This window comes from Suricata suricatta, chromosome 7 (assembly GCF_006229205.1).
Source record: "Suricata suricatta isolate VVHF042 chromosome 7, meerkat_22Aug2017_6uvM2_HiC, whole genome shotgun sequence".
In the NCBI taxonomy this organism is placed as follows: domain Eukaryota; kingdom Metazoa; phylum Chordata; class Mammalia; order Carnivora; family Herpestidae; genus Suricata; species Suricata suricatta.
This window is the reverse complement of record NC_043706.1, coordinates 62,817,499-62,836,434: the sequence shown is the minus strand read 5'-3', so window position 1 is coordinate 62,836,434 and position 18,936 is coordinate 62,817,499. Positions and strand designations below refer to the sequence as shown.

The following is an 18,936-nucleotide window of genomic DNA, read 5'->3' as shown; positions in this document are numbered from 1 at the left end:
GATAGCTGTGAAATTAGGTGATTAACTAGTTGGTACTTAACCTTCTAATTTCTGTATAATCTAATTACATGAAATAGAAGTTGGGGTTTTGATTTTTTACTTTGCTCTTCTGTTTGGAGTGTCATTGTAACTACTGTATTGTAAATGATGGAAAATAATTGCATATGTTAAAAAAATAAATTGTAATATTAAAAAAATGAAACTTTCCTAAACATAATATAATTATTTACTACTTGATTGTCAGATATTTTATAGTTTCAAGTATAAAAAAAGTATATAAAACTATAAAAATATATAAAAAGAAATGTGCTATTTCAGCTTACAGAAACATCATTGGGTACTGAATTTAAATCTGGAATACTGACTATTATTTTTTCTGTAGTCATAGAATATAAAGTCTGTTAAGCCTCACTAAAACTATGACTAACCATTTTGTGTACCACATTCTTTAGTTATATGAAAATAATTCTTACAATGTAAATGATTATTTTAATAAGTATCAGAAAATTTATTTTCCACATAAGAATTCACTAGCTGATTTGCCTGATAGTTATGGTAAATCCATTTATGACAGGTACCCTTTGTTTCTATTCCTGAGAAAAGACAGATTTCCAAAAAATAGAGACACATTTCTTAACTAAGTATTTTCACAAGGTTAATAGACAGACTTTTATTACATCAAGTGATATATATAAGAGGGTGTTGAAAACTGTTAACATCTTTATCAATCATTAGCAAGGCAAATTCTATCTTTCAGTATTTTCTAATAAAGTGTTACTTTCACTTTTGCTGTAATGGTAAGGAAGTTACTATCACAGCAATTCATTTATTGTAAATGAATTGTAAGTAAATAAGAATCATTTATTCTCGTCAAATATAAAGTAGACAGTTTTTACCAGTATTTTTCCATTACACACATCCCATTGGTTTCAGATGCACAATATCTGTGGCCTCATAAGTTGTTAAATTTTATCCAAAAAATCTGGGAGGATGAGAGGAGGAGAACTCAAACTGGATTGAGTGACTTTTGAGGAAAGAGACAGAACAGGGAAAACTTTCAAAAAGTTTCATTCATTCAAGAAAATCTTCGAGTGCCTGGCACAGGCACTGTGCTAAATTCTGGGGAAGTAATCATCACTGAAAGAACATACCACCCCTGAGCTCTCACCTGGGAAAACTCACAGTTGAACAAAGTGGTTTCAGTATCTTACGTAAGCAGCTAAGTCAAGGATAAAGTTTTAGGGCAAGGTTGAAGAGCTGATGGCTCTTATCTTTGGGGGATAAGCCTTTATTCTGGAGAACCATTTTGTCTAGTGAATGATGCCAATAGGCAAACAGTATAACTGTAAATGCTGCAGGAATAAGGGGGGTGGGGGGTTGAAGGTCACAGTAGTAACATAAATTAATTTCTGACGCTGAGAAGCAGGGAATATGTTCAGGTAACCATAGAAATGATCACAGTTCTCTATAATGACTTCATCTGCATTCTGCATTGCAGGCACTAAACTCTTGGCCTAGAGCAAAGGTCATGAAACTTTAATAGGCAGATGGTGAATAATTTTGACTTTGTGGGCCATAAGGTTTATGGCATGAAAGCCATGGACCACACATAAATGAATGAGCATGGCAGTACCGTTTTGTTTTTAGAGAGAGGGACTGGGGGGGAGGAGGGAGGGAGGGAGAGAGGGGAAGAGAGGGAAGGAGGGAGGGAAGGAGAGAGAGAGAGAGAGAGAGAGAGAGAGAGAGAGAGAGAATTAATAAATGAATCTCCAGCAGTTTCCATGCTCAGCACAGGGAGCCTGACACAGGGTTTGATCCCACAACCACTGGGCATGACCTTAGCCAAAACCAAGACTCAGACACTCAACCAACGGAGCCATCCAGGTGCTCCAGTATGGCTGTATTTCAATAAAGATACTTATGGACACCAAAACTAAATTTCCTACAATTTTTATGTGTTACAATATATTATTCTTATTGTGACTTTTTTTAATCATTTGAAAAAACACAGTTCATGGGGCATAAGAAAGAAACTTTGAGCCCAAGTTTGATGACCTCTGACCTAGTATAGAAAAGTACAGGTAGGGCTGGCTAAAGAGAGAACCTGGATCACTCTCTGGCAGATTATACCTAACACGAAATAAACATATGGACAACTGCCCTTTAAGTGTATGCACAATGTGTTATATGTGCCCAAGTGTAATTTCCTGAGGTCAGGGCTGATGGATTTCACCAGATCTTCAAAGGGGGACTTGACAGGAGGAATTTTGAGAGCCAGTGATTTAGAAAAACTCAAGTTAGATCTTAAGAATTTGTATTCCATTAACCACTTTACACCTAATGAGCAGATAAAAAACATTGGCTGGGTTAGCCTGCCTCTCAGCACCTTCGTGAATGATGTCACCAATATCTTTCTGTAACTACCACCCTTTTATTTGGTTTGAGAATTATTAAAATTGCTAATTAGTATTACTATTGGGCCCTTTCTACATGGTAGGTACTTTATTTATTTATTTTTACATTTATTTATTTTTGAGAGGCAGAGAGAGACAGAGCACAAGTGGGAGAGGGCCAGAGAGAGAAAGAGACACAGAATCTGAAGCAGGCTCCAGGCTCCATACCATCAGCACAGAGCCTGATGCGGGACTCCTCACAAACCGTGAGATCATGACCTAAGCCAAAGACGGACACTTAACGGACTAAGCCGCCCAGGCTCCCTGCATGATACGTACTTTAGTAGAAACTGTTAACATAAATTTTCATTTAATTGTCACAACAGTCTTCAGAAGGAGGTACCATGTATTTATTATTCCATTTTATAGCTAAAGAAACAGAGGCCCCAAAAGGCCTTTACCTTTTATTTTATTCAGGAGTCTTCTGGATCCTCTCTCCTTACATTCTGCACTGCTTTCCTAAGCAAATTCATTATCCCAATTTCCATTTATATGCTGATGATCCTTAACTGCCTTAAAAACCTATCCAATGACTGTCCCAACATCAACATGAAGTGCCAAAGGCCATCCTTACCTAGGAGTCACTCTCTTAGTAAAGGCCAATATGTAGCCTTGTCAGTGACATTCTCCTCCCTACTGCCCAGACTCTTCCATACAAATGACTGTAATCTCTTTCATACTCATCTGCCTTTAGCCAAATCTAGCCAAATCTAGCCTTCTGTGGTGTCCCAAGAAGTATTCCTAAATACATATTTTTTAAAAGTAAAAAAAGTTAGTATTATAGGACAAAATGAAATATTATAGATATATAAATATTTTTAAAAAGGTATATAAAGATGTATCTCTATAAGTACATGGAGTTGAAAGAACTATAGTGAAGTGGTTAAGACATAAATTCTACTTCAACTTTTTTTTTTTAATTTTTAAATGTTTTATTTATTTTTGATACAGAGAGAGCCAGAGCATTAGAGGGGGAGGGGCAGAGAGAGAAGGAGACACAGAACCAGAAGCAGGCTCCAGGCTCTGAGCTAGCTCTCAGTACAGAGCCTGACACGGGGCTCGAACCCACGAACGTGAGATCTGACCTGAGCTGAAGTCGGAGGCTTAACCGACCCAGCCACCCAGGCGCCCCCTACTTCAACTTCTAAAAGTTGTGTGGCCTCAGGAAAGTCATGGAATTTATAAAATGGGAATAATAATAGTGCCTTTTATGACTCTGTTTTGAAGACTAGAGAATTAATACATGCAAGGCAATTAAATGGATGGCATGTAGTAATTAATAAATAACTGTCACTGCTGATGGCTTTATCAATATTAATAACACAGGTGCATAAAAATTAGCTAATAATATACTAATATTTTCAGGGTGAACTTGCAATTAGTCGTGGCATTGCAGGGGTTATATATGTCTTCTTTGCTCTTCTGTGCTTAAAAATCTGAAAAGTATTACAAAAATAAATCAGCAAAATATCTCTGTATAAAATCACTCTGTTAAATGAGGATGCATTGAAACTGGTCATCTGCTGTAAAAATTATTATGCATAGTTCTTGTTATATTTGAGCTACCCAAAATGTTTTATAATATCCATTCCAAAATTGATCTCATGTTTAAAAATATACTTAGTATAGTTAACAATAATTATCACCATATATAGTTATTTGAGTACTTAGTATTGTGCTTTGATGGCACTTCAGAAATGTTAGTTTCCTCTGCTCCTTCAAATACTAAACACAAAATAGTTATAAAAATTAATTCCACTCAAATAAATATTTTTTTCTGACAAATTGACCTAAAAGTATATATACATATTAGCCAAATTCAAATTTTATAGTTCAGAGCCAAGAAAAGAACTAAAATAGAGCAGCTGGCATATGTTTGAAAATACTAATCCTTATTAGGGCATCTCTTCAGAAGAAGAGTTACTATAGCTGAATTGAATCTCTATTAACAGCAGTGAATTCCTAAGCCAGACAGCAACGGTAAATAAAAGAACCCATGCTTACATTCATTTGATGGTTTTGCAGACATGAGAATCATTTCTGGCACCATGATTTTGCATTCAGGAAACAAAGAATATGAAACATTATGTTCCTCAGAATGTTTTTCTTGTGCTATTAAATGAATCAAATAAATGAGGCACAGACAAGGAACCTGGATTTCAGCAAGATTTTGATAAATGTAGCTTTCCATTTCTGAAACTGTTGGGGGGGGGTGGGGACCTATCCTTTGTGAGAACTTTTTGCTTCCATTGTTAAACAACAAAACCAAGAAAAATTTCTTAAAATGTTCACAGAGAACACCTTAGCCTTCTTTCCCTGTCGCTACAACTTACTTTTATAAAGGAAAAGATTGTCAATATTCTCAAAGCTACACTAGACTTAAAATGAAGAGAATATTTTGGCAAATTGGATTGGTTGGAAGGAGACAAAATAAGTCCTATATCAAAATAAGACATACAATTCCCGAAGGCAAATAAAGTATAAGGTCCAAGCGGGCAATTATTTGATTTATTTTATGACTTTGCTTTACCTGTGTGACTTTTAGGAAGGAAATTGGAAAAAGATTAGCATAAGGGTAATTAATATCTTGGATATTTTCTTGGCATGATTGTTGTCTAAGGACCACATGAATTTTAAAATAATGCCCTCAACTCATAGGGAAATTAGCTTATTCAAGAACAATCCCTTTAGGTATAAGTGGGTTATAGTTGGAGTTTAATTAGTATATATTATTTTCTTGAAGTAGAACAAGGGTAATTTTGTTAGTTTCTATTTATGATTTCTTCTTGAAAAATTTGTGATATGCCTTGGAAACTCATTAATTCTTTAAAGTATTTTGAAATCAAACATACATATATCTACCCCAAAATTAGAATACTTACATTTTTACCTATATAATCTTGTAGAATAATGAGTACTATATAGTTTTTAACTCTGCTATGAACCTTCTGAAATGCTGCATTCCCATGATTACAATGAAAGAATTATTTAATTTCATTGAGATAAACTGCCAGAAAAAAAAGCCTTTTAGGTCCCTATTCCGAGTAAGAATAAGAAAAAGACCTGCTCATTGCCTTGGGAAGAAGTATTATCAATAGATAAAAGAGGGTGTAGGGCTCCAATTTTCTCCAGTGAGACAAATCTTTATACTGAGAAGAGTCAAACTAAGTAGTAAATGGTGGTCCAAGACAGGTAAATTTCAAAATGAATAGATCCAGAATTTATTCTAGATCTACATCTGGATTCTATTCTAGATTATAGTATGATTCTGTATATTATTATATTCTATATATTATTATATTCTATATATTACTATATGGAATTATATTACTTCTATATATAATTCTCTCTCTCTCTCTCTCTATATATATATATATCTATCTATCTATAGATAGATATATATATATATAAACACTCTAGATTATAGAATAGAATCTAGATCTAGACCTAAATTAGCAGAAATCCTGGTATGGACACTGGAGATGCGCACGGCAGGGATGACAGCCTTGAAAAACCAATGGAACTAGTATGAACTAGATACCTGCAAACCCTGGTAAATGTGCTTTAAAGTTACCTGGCAGAGACCTGCATTATCCAAACTCAGCTGGAACACCAATGCTGCTCAGCAGTACGTTTATCATAGTCATTTCTTAGGACTAGGTAAATTGGGCTATAGACCGCTGCACTGCAGGTGAGTAGCCCAGAGCAGGGATGATTAACCAAAGAGAAGGTGCCTTGTTAACCCAGAGGCTAAGGCCCCTGTCGTCTCCCCTAGGCTAAGATAAACGGAGGTGGTGCCTCCAGTCTGCTGTAAACAAGTTTCCATCCAACTGCCCCGCTCCAGGGTTTTTTGTATTAACCTAAACCCATAACCCTCACTATTTTCAAGACCCCCTTTCCCTCATGTCACAAGTTAATGTTCATAGATTCATTGTCTCTTTGTGCACGTCCATTGCCATGTTTGTAAGCCTTCTGATCCTAATAAAAATGGAGCAAAAACCCTCGGGGCTCTTGTCTTTTCCTGGACATTAGCCATCTCTCTCCTATTTTAGTCCTGCATCGGCTCTCTCACTGGCTGAGTCTAGACAGTCAGGAAGAACCCTTCTGTTCCAAAATCCAATGGTCTATTCTCATTCCCTAGCCTCTTCAATCCTGTAGGATTATCGAGTCTCTCTCTAAAATTCTCTCCTCCCTTGGAACTCCATTTCTCTTCCTCTTTACTCCTCACTTTTTTTTTTCTGGATCCTGCTTCCCCACCACACACACTTCTTCTTCCCTTAGTAGCTACTCCTGAAAAAGCGCATTTCACCTTATCTTCTCTTAATGTCATTTTCAGTCCATTCCTTTCCATTTCCATAGCTCCTTCTCTACCTCACTGCGTTACCATGTCATTTCATCTGTTAGCTCATACTGACCTCCTTGCTTCCTCACTGTTTGTACACCTGGCTTCCATTTAAGCTTCCAGGAGCACAACTTTGTTTCTTCTATTCTCTTGACTAAAATGTCTCCATCAGGTAGTGAGCAAAGTCCCTTAGAGGGCTTCAAAAGATTCGGCCCAACCTTTGTTCTAAATGTATTTCCCACTATAGTCTTTTCATACACCTTTGTTTCAGCCAAACTGTATCTATGGGCTGGAATAATTTATTGAAATATATATTTGTGTTTTTCTTCCAGTATTTTTCCATCCCCCTTTCCACAAAATTATTAGCCTTTTAATAATTTCCAAAAATTATTTTATGTTTCTTTGCTTCAGGGAATCTTGCAGGAATATAGGGCAGCCAAAAGGTAGTAGTGACTCTTTTATCCTTCTTAAAGTCCTAAACTCTAAAATATAATGCTAAATGTGCCAGCCAGATCAAAAAAGGGGAGAAGGCTTTGCAGGGGCCTAGAGACAAGAGTGGAGCCTATAGGAACCTGGAAGAGGCCCTGTTCCAGGCACCCTGCTGTGACACAAAAAGGAGGAAGAATAAGCCAGGCGCTTAATGTAACTGAAAGGTATTTTTTGGTTTTGAGGTGTTTTTTTTTTTTAATTTTTTTTTAACATGTATTTATTTTTGAGAGAGAGAGAGAGAGAGAAACAGTGTGAGCGAGGGATGGTCAGAGAGATATGGAGACACAGAGTCAGAAGCAGGCTCCAGGCTCTGAGCAACGGGTCTGCACAGAGTCTGATGTGCAGCTTGAACCCACGACCTGTGAGATCATGACCTGAGCTAAAGTCATCTGCTTAACCAACTGAGCCACCCAGGCGCCCCTATTTTGAGTTTTCTGAGTACCTTTTACTCGGAGGGAGTGTGCATCATTTTCAAGTCATGGAAATTTTTGTTTACTCATAAACAAAAGAGATAGGCTTCCTTATAAAATCTATTCCTATTACTTTGTCCATGGCAGTAGCCCCAAATTTTTGTGCCTGAAGCAACTCGACAGTAAAGTCAGAAAGCCTGATGTAACAGGAATTCAGAGAAAAGGACACTGGTAAAATGGTAAATGTTAAAGAAGAGAAAACTTACAGAGTTATAGATTCTTGAGCAGGGTCTTGAAGGAAAGGATTTGGACAGGGGAAAGCAAAATTTGGAATGGGGGAAAATATTTAGAAATATACAGACTATTATCAAAGAAACAGAAATGATTTTTTAGTACCTTCTTAGTACACTATAATTGACTCTTAATTGTTTGAAAATTAGAAAATAGACCTGCAACATGTCTATAACTTAATGAGCAGTTTGATTATTAAACATATTAATATATCTAATAAAATATCTTCAGCTATTAATGATATAATAAATAATTTTATTAAATGGTTTGATCATAATTATTTACTAATTCTGCATATATTCTCATCCTGAGACATAAATCTTAGACTAATTTGTCTTCCCACTTCTTTTGGTAACATACATAAATGGGATGGGATTTTACTACATTGGACACTTGATTTATATTTTTTCATTTAGTTCTTTGGTTCATGTTTATTTTGAGTGTGAATAATTTCCTTCCACTGGAGATGATACTTTTAATTTTGAAATACCTACTGTGGCTGGTATAATACTGGAGATACAGTTATTCAATAATTTAAGATAAAATAAACTGAACACTTTCTAGTCTGTAAAGCTGATGATATTTTACATTTATAGATATTATCTTCATAAAAGCTAAAAGTTCCAAGCAGAGATGACCGATCTCTTGCAGTGAGGATGAATACCCACTAGAGTTACAAAAATCTTTTCTATGATTTTAGGATGCTCACATTTCCCAGGGGAATAAGCACTCATCATTTTCAACATTTTATCAATGTGCTGTGCCTTCTGTCCTGGAATGGGCTTCTCCATATCATATTCCTGATTTATTTTTTAATGTTTGGTCTCACCTCTTCAAAGAAGCCTCTCAAGATTGCATGAGAGTGTGAATCACACTCTGTGCTTCCTCTGTACCACTTTGATAAGTGGATAATTATCCTTTCTGAGCTGGAATATTTATATGTAATTCAGCCATCTCTACTGTGAAATCTCTGAAGCCAGAAGCAATATTTCATTTATGTCTTTAGTATTTCTAGCTCCTAGCTTGGTGCCTGGGACACTGTCTTTCAGTGTACTGACAACAAAAGTGTGCTTAAATTTTTGTTGAACCTAATTTCAAACTCTTCTGTTTTGCATAGGCATCTGGAAGCCTGGATTTAAATTCTGGCCCAGTCACTTACAATGGGAACTTAAGAAAACTACCTAATCACTCTGTGCCTTAGTTTCTTCAATTTCAAAATGGAAATAGTAATAATGAGTACTTAATAAGTTTGTTGTGACCAATAAAGGAGTGAAATTATACATACACACATATGCATGTATGTAATTTAAGAGTACTTGGAAAAAGCTCTAGAAATGTAAATCTATTATTAGTTTTATTTACTTATTCACATGAATAATCATTTTTACAATACTTACAATTAGCTTACATTTGTAGGTAATTGCAAGGAGATTATTTAGTGATGATTCTTCACAGATGTATAGACCATTTTCAACAATGTACTTACAAGTAGGGAGGGGATTATCACTGGGGGGACATCATATCGTTAGTCTCTGTGTGAGGGATCAAATCCTCACATTACACAGGTTGGGCCTCTAAACTTATATAAGCTAAAATGTACTTCAAGTTCTAAAAACTAGCCCTAAGTTTACTCTGAGCCTCAATTCCAAAATATTGCTATATCAAGAGCTTTTTCTCATAAATTTCACTTTTCAATCTAGTTTAGCTACTGCTTACTGAATAGTTTTTTTTGCTATATGCATGATTGCTTGAAGACATTAACCAGTAGAAGCACCCGGAGTCATTTGAAATGTCCTGTTTATGTCACTCTCCTATTTAAAAATACATATTTAAAGAAGTTATTCCTATTTTTATTATGAATAAATAGTGTGGTAAAGGTAGTTTTAAAATACTAATATTACTTATAATTCAAATATCCTATAAAAATAATTATATATAATTGAAGAGATTAGTTAATTGTATATAAGAATAATTTTATATATAAAGAACATAGTAAATACCCTTCATAATAAATATATATGTGTGAAATGTGTGTGTGCTCCTCAATTTGTTGAAATAAACTTTACTTGATTTCAAACAAAGACTCAAATATACTCTTTTAAGTAAACTTGTGGCTATTTAAAAAAACAGGAAAGGAATGTGCTTGCTCTCTATCATTATGAGAAAAGCTGATTAAGCTTTTATTTCTAAGCATTTCACATTTCTCTTATCTATATTGCAGGAAAGAGATACTATAGCCCAGACTGTATGGATTAGTGGTTCACTAAAAGAGAAGCTCTTGCTTAACCTTTTCTTCCACATTAAAATAATTAAACATTTACATTAAATGTAATACATTCTATTCTACAGAATACACAGCTTGTTTTAAAATAAGAGTAATGCTGTTTTCCTCTCCATATCACTTGTAGAAGACGGAAGTGGGAGAAAAACCAGGCCAAGAACTGAAACAAAAAGGAATGATAATTTACATTTGTCACCATCTATCATTTGCTTTAGAAAGATCAATAAGAATGAGAATACGTTATCAAACAAAAGGTAAAATTATGATATAGAAAAATATACATAAAATTTTATACCTGAAAATATCATAGGAGGATATCTAGTCCAATCCCCACCTCCCACATTATATATGCAAACTGAGTCCTTGAGAGATAAAGGAACAGGTGATTTACTGAGTCACTTTGGAAAATAATTGTTTTGTTAGTTTGGCTTTGTAATCCAACGTTTTTTCTGCTTCCTTATACTGCAACCTAATTCCCTAAAGTAGGGTATTCTGTGGAGGTTATTAACAATGCAACTTTTGGAAAGGTAAATATTATTTGAAATTCAACAATGACCATAAATGGCATAAAATTTAAATTAATAAAGCAAAGAGATGAATTAAGTGTTTCAATGACAATCATTGGAGCCTACTACCTACAAAGCTATGTAACAAGTGTAGTTTCTATGTAAAATTATTATTCTGTTTTATTCCAAGAAAATATAATTCTACTTTAGTGAATGATAGAGAGAGAATTATAGGGGCAAAATACAAGAAGAGAGACTGTGGATAGTCAGCAGAAGATAAGCAGTCCACTAAATCTGCAGCCTCTCACATGGGAAGCATTGGTTCATCTAAGAGATGAAGGATTTTCAAACCTGGTGGTAAAAGCATTTCCATTTCATCTAAGAGATGAAGGATTTTCAAACCTGGTGGTAAAAGCCTTATCCACACCCCACACTGTAAACTATCATTACAACAATACCAAAAACCAAGAAGCATCACCATCAAAAATAAGACAAATCAAACAACACAAATGAAAAATGCCTCCTACTCCTTAAGGAGAAATCCGATCCTCAGGAAGGTAAAATATTCTCCCTAACAATAAACAGCTCATCTTAGAGGGATGGCAGAGAGGCCGATCCGTCAGACACTCTAGCTATGAATTTTCAGAAAGACAAACCTCTGTTTAAATAGCTGTGCACTTGAGTTCAGTTTCTGAATGGTTCAATTTCCTACCTTTAATTTATTTGTAAATATATCCACTAGAATGTACATTTAAAAACAGATACTCTCCAGGATGCCAAGTCAACTATAGAAAGAATTCCATGTAAGTTAAGTAAATATTGTTACAACAAGACTTTTGCTGTTAAGGAACAAAAATATGGAGCCAATGGTTACAACAGGAGAAACAAGTGCTGACAATTTAAATCAATTCAGTATTTCACTTACCTTTGGTTTTCCATAGTACTGAACATAGTAATGTATTTTCTAATATGTCTGATCAAATATTATGTAACTTTGGGCAATTTAAAAAATATTTTATAGTACAGAAATAACCATTCTCCCTTCTGTGTTTGCTTTTTTCTATATACCTTGGGGACACAAAGCTTTTAAGATTTATAAGCAGTAGAAAATATCTGAAACTCAAATTTCTATTAAGACATTATTCTTTGCAGAAATCCACTGACCCATTTTTCTAAAGTAAAAATAACTGCTGGGTTTTTAACTTGCACTGAAAATACAACAATCACAGTTCAATAATTACATTTATACAGTACCTTAAAGACTATATTTCAAGTTGCACAACTGACATTCTTTTCCATCAAAATATAGATAGAGTTTAAATTATAGGTAATTGTATTATGGAACATTTTGAAAAGGAGAATCCTGTTGCTTTTCTTGCATATAAATCAATTTGGATCTTTAATACTTCTTTGCATTTCCTTGCATATTTATAAATATGGCTTTACTGTTTTTTTTAACTTAAAGGAAAATATATGAGCACTTTATAGACTAACAAATGATACCTTGTTAGACAGCCGCACAGAAAAAAATTAACATAGACACGTAACACATTTTCAGAGACAGAAAAATAAACTTCCTTTGCAAAGAAGAGTCAATACGTTCTGCCATCACTCACAAGCCATAGCATAAGGATCCACTTTTGTTTCTCCCACAAGAACTCGAAGTGTCTGCGTTGAATTCACTTCACTCACCGGTTTGGCTCAGTTGGGATGTGCTTCTACTCCTTCTAGACACTATGGCAACCACTTTGGCACTCAGGCTGGATCTCCGTTTCTTTCCACCTGCTCCAACCGTACCCACAGCTGTGTCGGACTGACTGCCGTCATTATGCTCCAGTGTGTACATCTCCCCACTCACACTGGTGCTCTTCATGATGGCTCTTCCTGAAGTTCCCATCCGTCTGCCTTGCATTTTAGGGGTAAATGAACTATATTTACAAAGTAAAAACATATATGCATCCATAAATTACAGGTGAGCAGACTGAAACTCTAAATCTAACTTATTTTGAAATAATCCAAGCAAATTTTTAGGGGGGAATGCCAGTTGCGTAGTAGTCTTACAGCTACATAGCTCAAAACAATAGTATTTCAACAAAGGAATCCATAAACTTTTAGTGAAAACAACCAATGTTATCCACAAGGAGGTAAATGTTACCGATTTTATACTGTGTTACTTTCAAATAAAAAAACGATATTTAAATCAATAAGACAAGTTCATATATGTTCCTAAGGAAAAAATGTTATTAAAAATGGATATTCTGAGTTTGACACACAAGGTTTAAAAAAATGAAAACAGCTCTGTTCTAGTTCCAACTAATAGACATCTCTTTTGCTACCTGAAGCTTAATGAGTTTAGGAAACTCTACTAATGAGGCAAAGAAAATTGCATTTCCCTCCTACTTCCTTGTCCCCTCATGCTCCATCTCCTCCAAATTTTATCTCATTTTTCTCTTTCTGTATTTCAAATTCATATGCTCAGGTTGAGATACTCTTTTTTTCCTTTCCTACAAAAACTTACTTGTCTCTGTTCCCAGACTGTACTCATTTATCTGAACAGATTACTGCCCTTCTCTCCTAAATGAGAAAATTATTGTTGAGAATTTCATGCACCATGTTAGTGGGAAAAAAAAACCCATCTCTACTTTCCAAAGTAAATGTATGTCTGTGAACTGGGGAGAGAGGTAGGAAAGGCCAGTTGGGACCACAGATGTTAGGATTCTTCAAATCTTTTAAATTACTTTGGATATGCACTTGTATACCCATCTAGACTGGCCCCTTTTGGTCCAATAAAGATCTAGTTTGATAGATTTGAAATGACCCTTGTTATTTTATGTTTTCTTAAAACACCTGCAAAAAGCTGGCTTACATGACAGCACCATCTTAAATTTCGATTTTCTATTTCTTGTTTTCAAGTACAAAATACATTAATATAGCATCTTTTCTTTTTGAGAGAAAGAGAGAGACAGAGAGAGCTAGTGAGCATGAGTAGGGGAGAGGGGCAGAGGGAGACAGATGAGAGAGAAAATCATATATATATGTATATATATATGTACTTTTAATGTTTATTTTTGAGAGAGAGAGAATGAGCAGGGGAAGGGCAGAGAGAGAAGGCGACAGAAAGTCTGAAGTGGGCTCTGTGCTGACAGCAGGGAGCCCAATGAGGACCCCAAACTCGTGAACCATGACATCGTAACCCAAACTGAAGTCAGATGCTCAGCTGACTGAGCCACCCAGGAGCCCCTTAATATAGCATCTTTTAACAGTGATGACATTTAATACTCATGTTGGGATAAATCCTAATATGATTAGAAATGACGAAACAAATTCTTGATATCATGTAATATATTTGTGGTCACATATATAATGAGTGTTTTAGGAGAAAGGGAAATTGATATGGGGTGAGTTGAGAAAGGTTGAAGAGTGAGATTGTAGAAGGCTTAGAATCAGTGGAAAAGAAACAAGACTGTTTGATCTTTAGGATCCTTCCAAGAAGTGAATTGAAAAATGAGACCCCTCTTTGATAGATATCATTTGGAATCCCTAGTTGTATTACTTGAATTGGTCCATATCAATAATAATATTAATATTTATATTCTTTAAATTTATTCTAATCAACTTTTCATTAACTCAAAGTTTTTAAAGCCATTTGCAAATATGATAATTTTGCTATGCATTTTATGCAAACTCTTTTTCAAAACATGAATATATAGCCAGTCCAAAAGTGATTCCTGTGGGTTTATATTCCGAACTCCAGTGGACTTTCTTTCCTGATAAATGTTCCAGTAAATTTCTTCTGTGTCCTCAACAAATTATTTCAATGCATTAAGTCTGCCACATCGCCTGAAGTCTACTCTTGCTACTTGCTTTTTCTACTATTTTACTTGCAGACTTCAGCTGAAGGACATAAAGCAATGTCACAATTTGGTCGGGTTTGTAGTCATCATGTTCATCTTCAGTTAAAACACCTGTGATCGAGAAATCAGTAGCCCTTCCACTGCTCATTAATCTTTTCAGCACACTCCTCACAGAAGTTACTGGAAACTTCTCTCCTCAATGATTTTATTTTTACCTTTATAGTAAAGTATGGATAAACTAACAGGTACCTTTTTTCTTCTTCTTAATTCCAGGAAAATGGAATTCTACTACAATTTCAATTTTTATTTTAAAAGTTATTTTACAAAAAGTACCATTGTAACATTTTTAATAGTGTTCTTTAGGCTCTAGAAAAATTTAAAAGTATAAAGAAATGTTTTCAATGATATTTCTATCATGAAAATGTATTCAAGATGAGCTAAGAGATTCAAACACTTATTTTTCCTGGATATTTAATCACAGCAATGAAACACTCTACTTTGTTGACAATAATTCTGGAAGGCAGCTATGCTCACCATTATACCACCAGCGCACACTACGTTGACAAAATTTCCAAAAAATTAGGTAAATCTTTCTATTGGTTACCATTTAGGGGATTAAGAAGTTATGTTATAAATGATTTTGTGAATAAATGTTATACTTTTTCCTCAAATAAAATATTTTACTTAGAACCTTGAAAGCATTTTTAAAATGTTTATTTATTTTGAGAGAGAGAGAGTATAAGAGACAACAATCAGGGAAGGGGTGGAGAGGGAAGGAGAGAGAGAATTCCATGCAGGCCCTATACTGCCAGCACAGAGCCTGATGTGGGGCTTTATCCCAAGAACCATGAGATCAAGACTCAAGCATAAACCAAGAGTCAGACACTCAACCGACTGAGCCATCCAGGCACCCCAAGAATCTTTAGAGCATTCTTATATGATACGATGAATGTGCATAGCTTCCTAAAAAATCTAGAATATTGTAATTTTCAAGAGAACATGCTAAAGCATTTTCAATTCTGTTTACCTAACTGAGGGCAGAGGTTTCTGGGGTCTAATCAGTCAGGGTAGTTTAATCCATGTGAAGGTTACCATTTTTAGTACAAATATGCTTTCTTTTTTTCTTTTAGAGAGAATGGATATGTGATCTGGGGAGAGCAGCAGAGGGAGAGAGAGAATCTTAGGTTCCACATCAGCACAGAGCACTACACGGGGCTCAATCCCACGACCCTGTGACCTGAGCTGAAATCATGAGTCAAATATTCAACTTACTAAACCACCCAGGTGCCTCAATATGCTATTTCCCTCTGTCATGGCCTTTTATTTGTTCTGCTTCCATTGCCTGGAAAACTATTCCTATCATCTAGTTTTATTTAGCACCTGGATCCTTCAGGATGTACTTGAAGGCTTTCTGCTTCATAAACTTCTAAGAGTCCTCCTATTGCCATGGCTATTGTTTCCCAGTCCTTTGTTTTCTTTTCTTCAAAATTTTTTAATGTTTGTTTATTTTTGAGAGAGGGAAAGAGAGAGCATGTAATGGGGAAGGGCAGAGAGAAGGAGACAGAGGATCTGAAACAGGCTGCTAACAACAGAGAGCCTGATGTGGGCTTCAAACCCACGAACCATGAGATCTTGACCTGAGCCAAAGTCAGATGTTTAACCAACTGACCCACCCAGGTGCCCCCCCCAGCCCTTTGTTTTCTATTTTCTATTAGTTAATTTAGGATTCTGATATTTTATATCAGCATGCACCTTATACATCACTAAATTTGCCACACAGTGCCATTCCCATTGCTGAGTGAAGTGAAGATTTATGAGTAGGGAGTAAAAAAAGTGATGTCAGTGTACAAATAGACTATGACACAGCCCATCTTTAAAAATTAAACAAAAAGACCCCATATTTCTTTGATATTCCCTCTCCCTCTGACTGACTTTTTGCTAAAAAATCTTCTCAAACAGTTGTTCATACATCCTCTCTTCCTATTCTATCCTGAACTAATTTAAATCAGGCGTTGTCCCTGCTACTTCACTGAAGCTGCATTTAATCAAAGTCACCAATGATTTCTTCACATCGCAAAGTCCTATTATCATACAGTCCTTAGCCTTTTTATCTCCCAATAAATCATGTATATGACAAAGCTTTTCATTCTATTGATCTTGAAACACTTTATTTTTATGATTTTCCTACTTAGTGCCTCACTGGCAAGAACTTTATGCTCTTTCATCACTAAATACTGGAGTTCTTCAGCGCCTAACTCTCCTAGCTAGATGTCTCCTCTGGTCTGAGGCTTTATTATTATCTATATATTGCAAATTTCAATTGTTTTTTTCTACCTGCACTTAGTACTCAGTCCTGAACTTAACCAGCTGTCAAGTGACATTCTTCAGGGGAATGCAACATTTCTATTTACTATTTACTCTTGTTATAATAATGCTACAAATATTTTACAACTCTGTAAAGGTAGATGTTAACTTGAATAAAACTGATAAGGACAAATGATTACTATTTAGAAGAGGTGGTAACTCCAAAGCGTTATGGTTTTATTGACCTAGAGAATACTATCCAGTTTTGAATCTAAATTCATAATCTTATTCCAGCATTCCTTTTTTTCAGTGACTATATATATGTATATATAAGTATACAAGCTTCTAGAATCATTTTTGGAACCAGAATATCACCCTGTTGTTTTTCTCACTAATTAATTAAAACTTCAATACTTGCTATGTGTTTTTCTTACTACTGTGTTTTAATTTTAAGAATTATGTTTAAGTTTGTTTGTTTTTTTTGTTTATTTTATTTATTTATTTATTTATTTATTTATTTATTTATTTATAAGACAGAGACAGAGCGTGAGCAGGGGAGGGGGGGCAGAGAGAGGGAGACACAGAATCCAAAGCAGATTCTAGACTCTGAGCTGTCAGCACAGAGCCCAACATGGGGCTTGAATCCACAAATGCAAGATCATGACCTGCGCTGAAGTCGGCCACTTAACCAATTGACCACCCAGGCACCCCTATTTATTGATTTTTGCGAGAGAAAGAATGAGAAACAGAGAGAGAGAGAGCTGGAAAGGGAAGGACAGAGAGACAGAATGAGAATCCCAAGTGGGTTCCACACTGTCAGTGCAGAGCCTGATGCGAGACTTGAATTCATAAACTATAAGTTCATGACCTGAGCCTAAGTCAAGAGTCAGATGCTTAACTGACTGAGCCACCAGGTGCCCTGAGAATTATGTTTTGATTATGTTGGGGAGTCCCATCACAATTCCCAAGTGGACATTTTGCTGGATCCAACTAAACTTTGTTGGTGGAGCAGGGTACTTCATGAACTCCTTAAGCCCAAGGCTGCTTTTAAACGAGTGCCAAAAGAACATGACGTTCAGTTTCTGCTTTCTTTTTACTGACTGGCTTTCCATTTTCTTTGTTCATTTCTGGTTCTTGGTAAATATTGCTCTTACTTTGTTTGCTTGTGACTAATGATACATTCCTCACAAATGGAAGCAACAATAGGAACTCCATCTGTGGAATTAAATCTGTTGGATGGCAGACATCAGCATATATTACAAATTGGGTGGTGAATGACAGAAAATCTGGCTTGTTAGTCTTTTTACAAGTCTGTTTGCTACTAGATGTTCACATCACTTATGAAAATGGCTTGTGTGCACCGAAAAAAAGAATTGCCCTTGACAGTCTGGGCTTTGGTTTCCATGTTATTTTGGCCTTAGGGCTAAGTGGTAAAACTGAAGTTGCTAGTTCTTTTGGCATGCTTAAAAATAGTCTTTATTACTGAAAATAAAAACCTCTTACTGTCTGTGAACCCTAGGGAAAGTTGTCCAGGCAGACAGATATTAGATCCCAAGGCACCTGAAAATTAATAGAACCCCTGTTTCTGATTGATCTATACAGGTAAGTAGGTACTTATGTAATTCTAATATAGGTAGCTGAAGAATCTCTATAGAAAAAATAAACTGAAATTCTAATATTTTGAATGTGCTTGCCTTTTAAGAAAAAAATTCTCAAGGAATTGCTAACTCAGAAGAATTTTAATATAAAAATTTAAGCCCACAAAGTGAATCCTTAGAGATATCAAACTAGTTTGATAAATTTGGCTTAAAAACAGCCTTATGAGAGCCACAACAAGATGCCACTTCATATACACTAGGATAGTTTTAATAAAAAAGAGACAATAACAAGTGTTGATGAGAATCTGAAGAAACTAGAATCCTCATACATTGCTGATGAGGAAATAAAATACTGCTGCTGCTTTGGAAAAGTCTGACAGTTTTGTTAAACTTAGATATAGTTCAATG

The 18,936-nt window shown here is 35.3% G+C and overlaps 1 protein-coding gene across 50 annotated transcripts in view; it reads right to left on the bottom strand.

Annotated features, from left to right (window-relative positions):
• RIMS1 (regulating synaptic membrane exocytosis 1) overlaps positions 1–18,936 on the bottom strand; it is a 460,984-nt gene that overhangs the window by 48,912 nt on the left and 393,136 nt on the right. For 29 of the 50 annotated variants that reach the window (XM_029943495.1, XM_029943500.1, XM_029943499.1 and 26 more), the window contains one exon: positions 12,465–12,700. The exons of 14 other annotated variants lie outside the window; for them this stretch is intronic. In XM_029943495.1, the coding sequence (XP_029799355.1) occupies positions 12,465–12,700 (236 nt within the window). The remainder of the gene's footprint in view (positions 1–12,464; positions 12,701–18,936) is intronic. 7 more of the 50 variants (XM_029943497.1, XM_029943506.1, XM_029943503.1 and 4 more) reach the window with 1 other exon arrangement.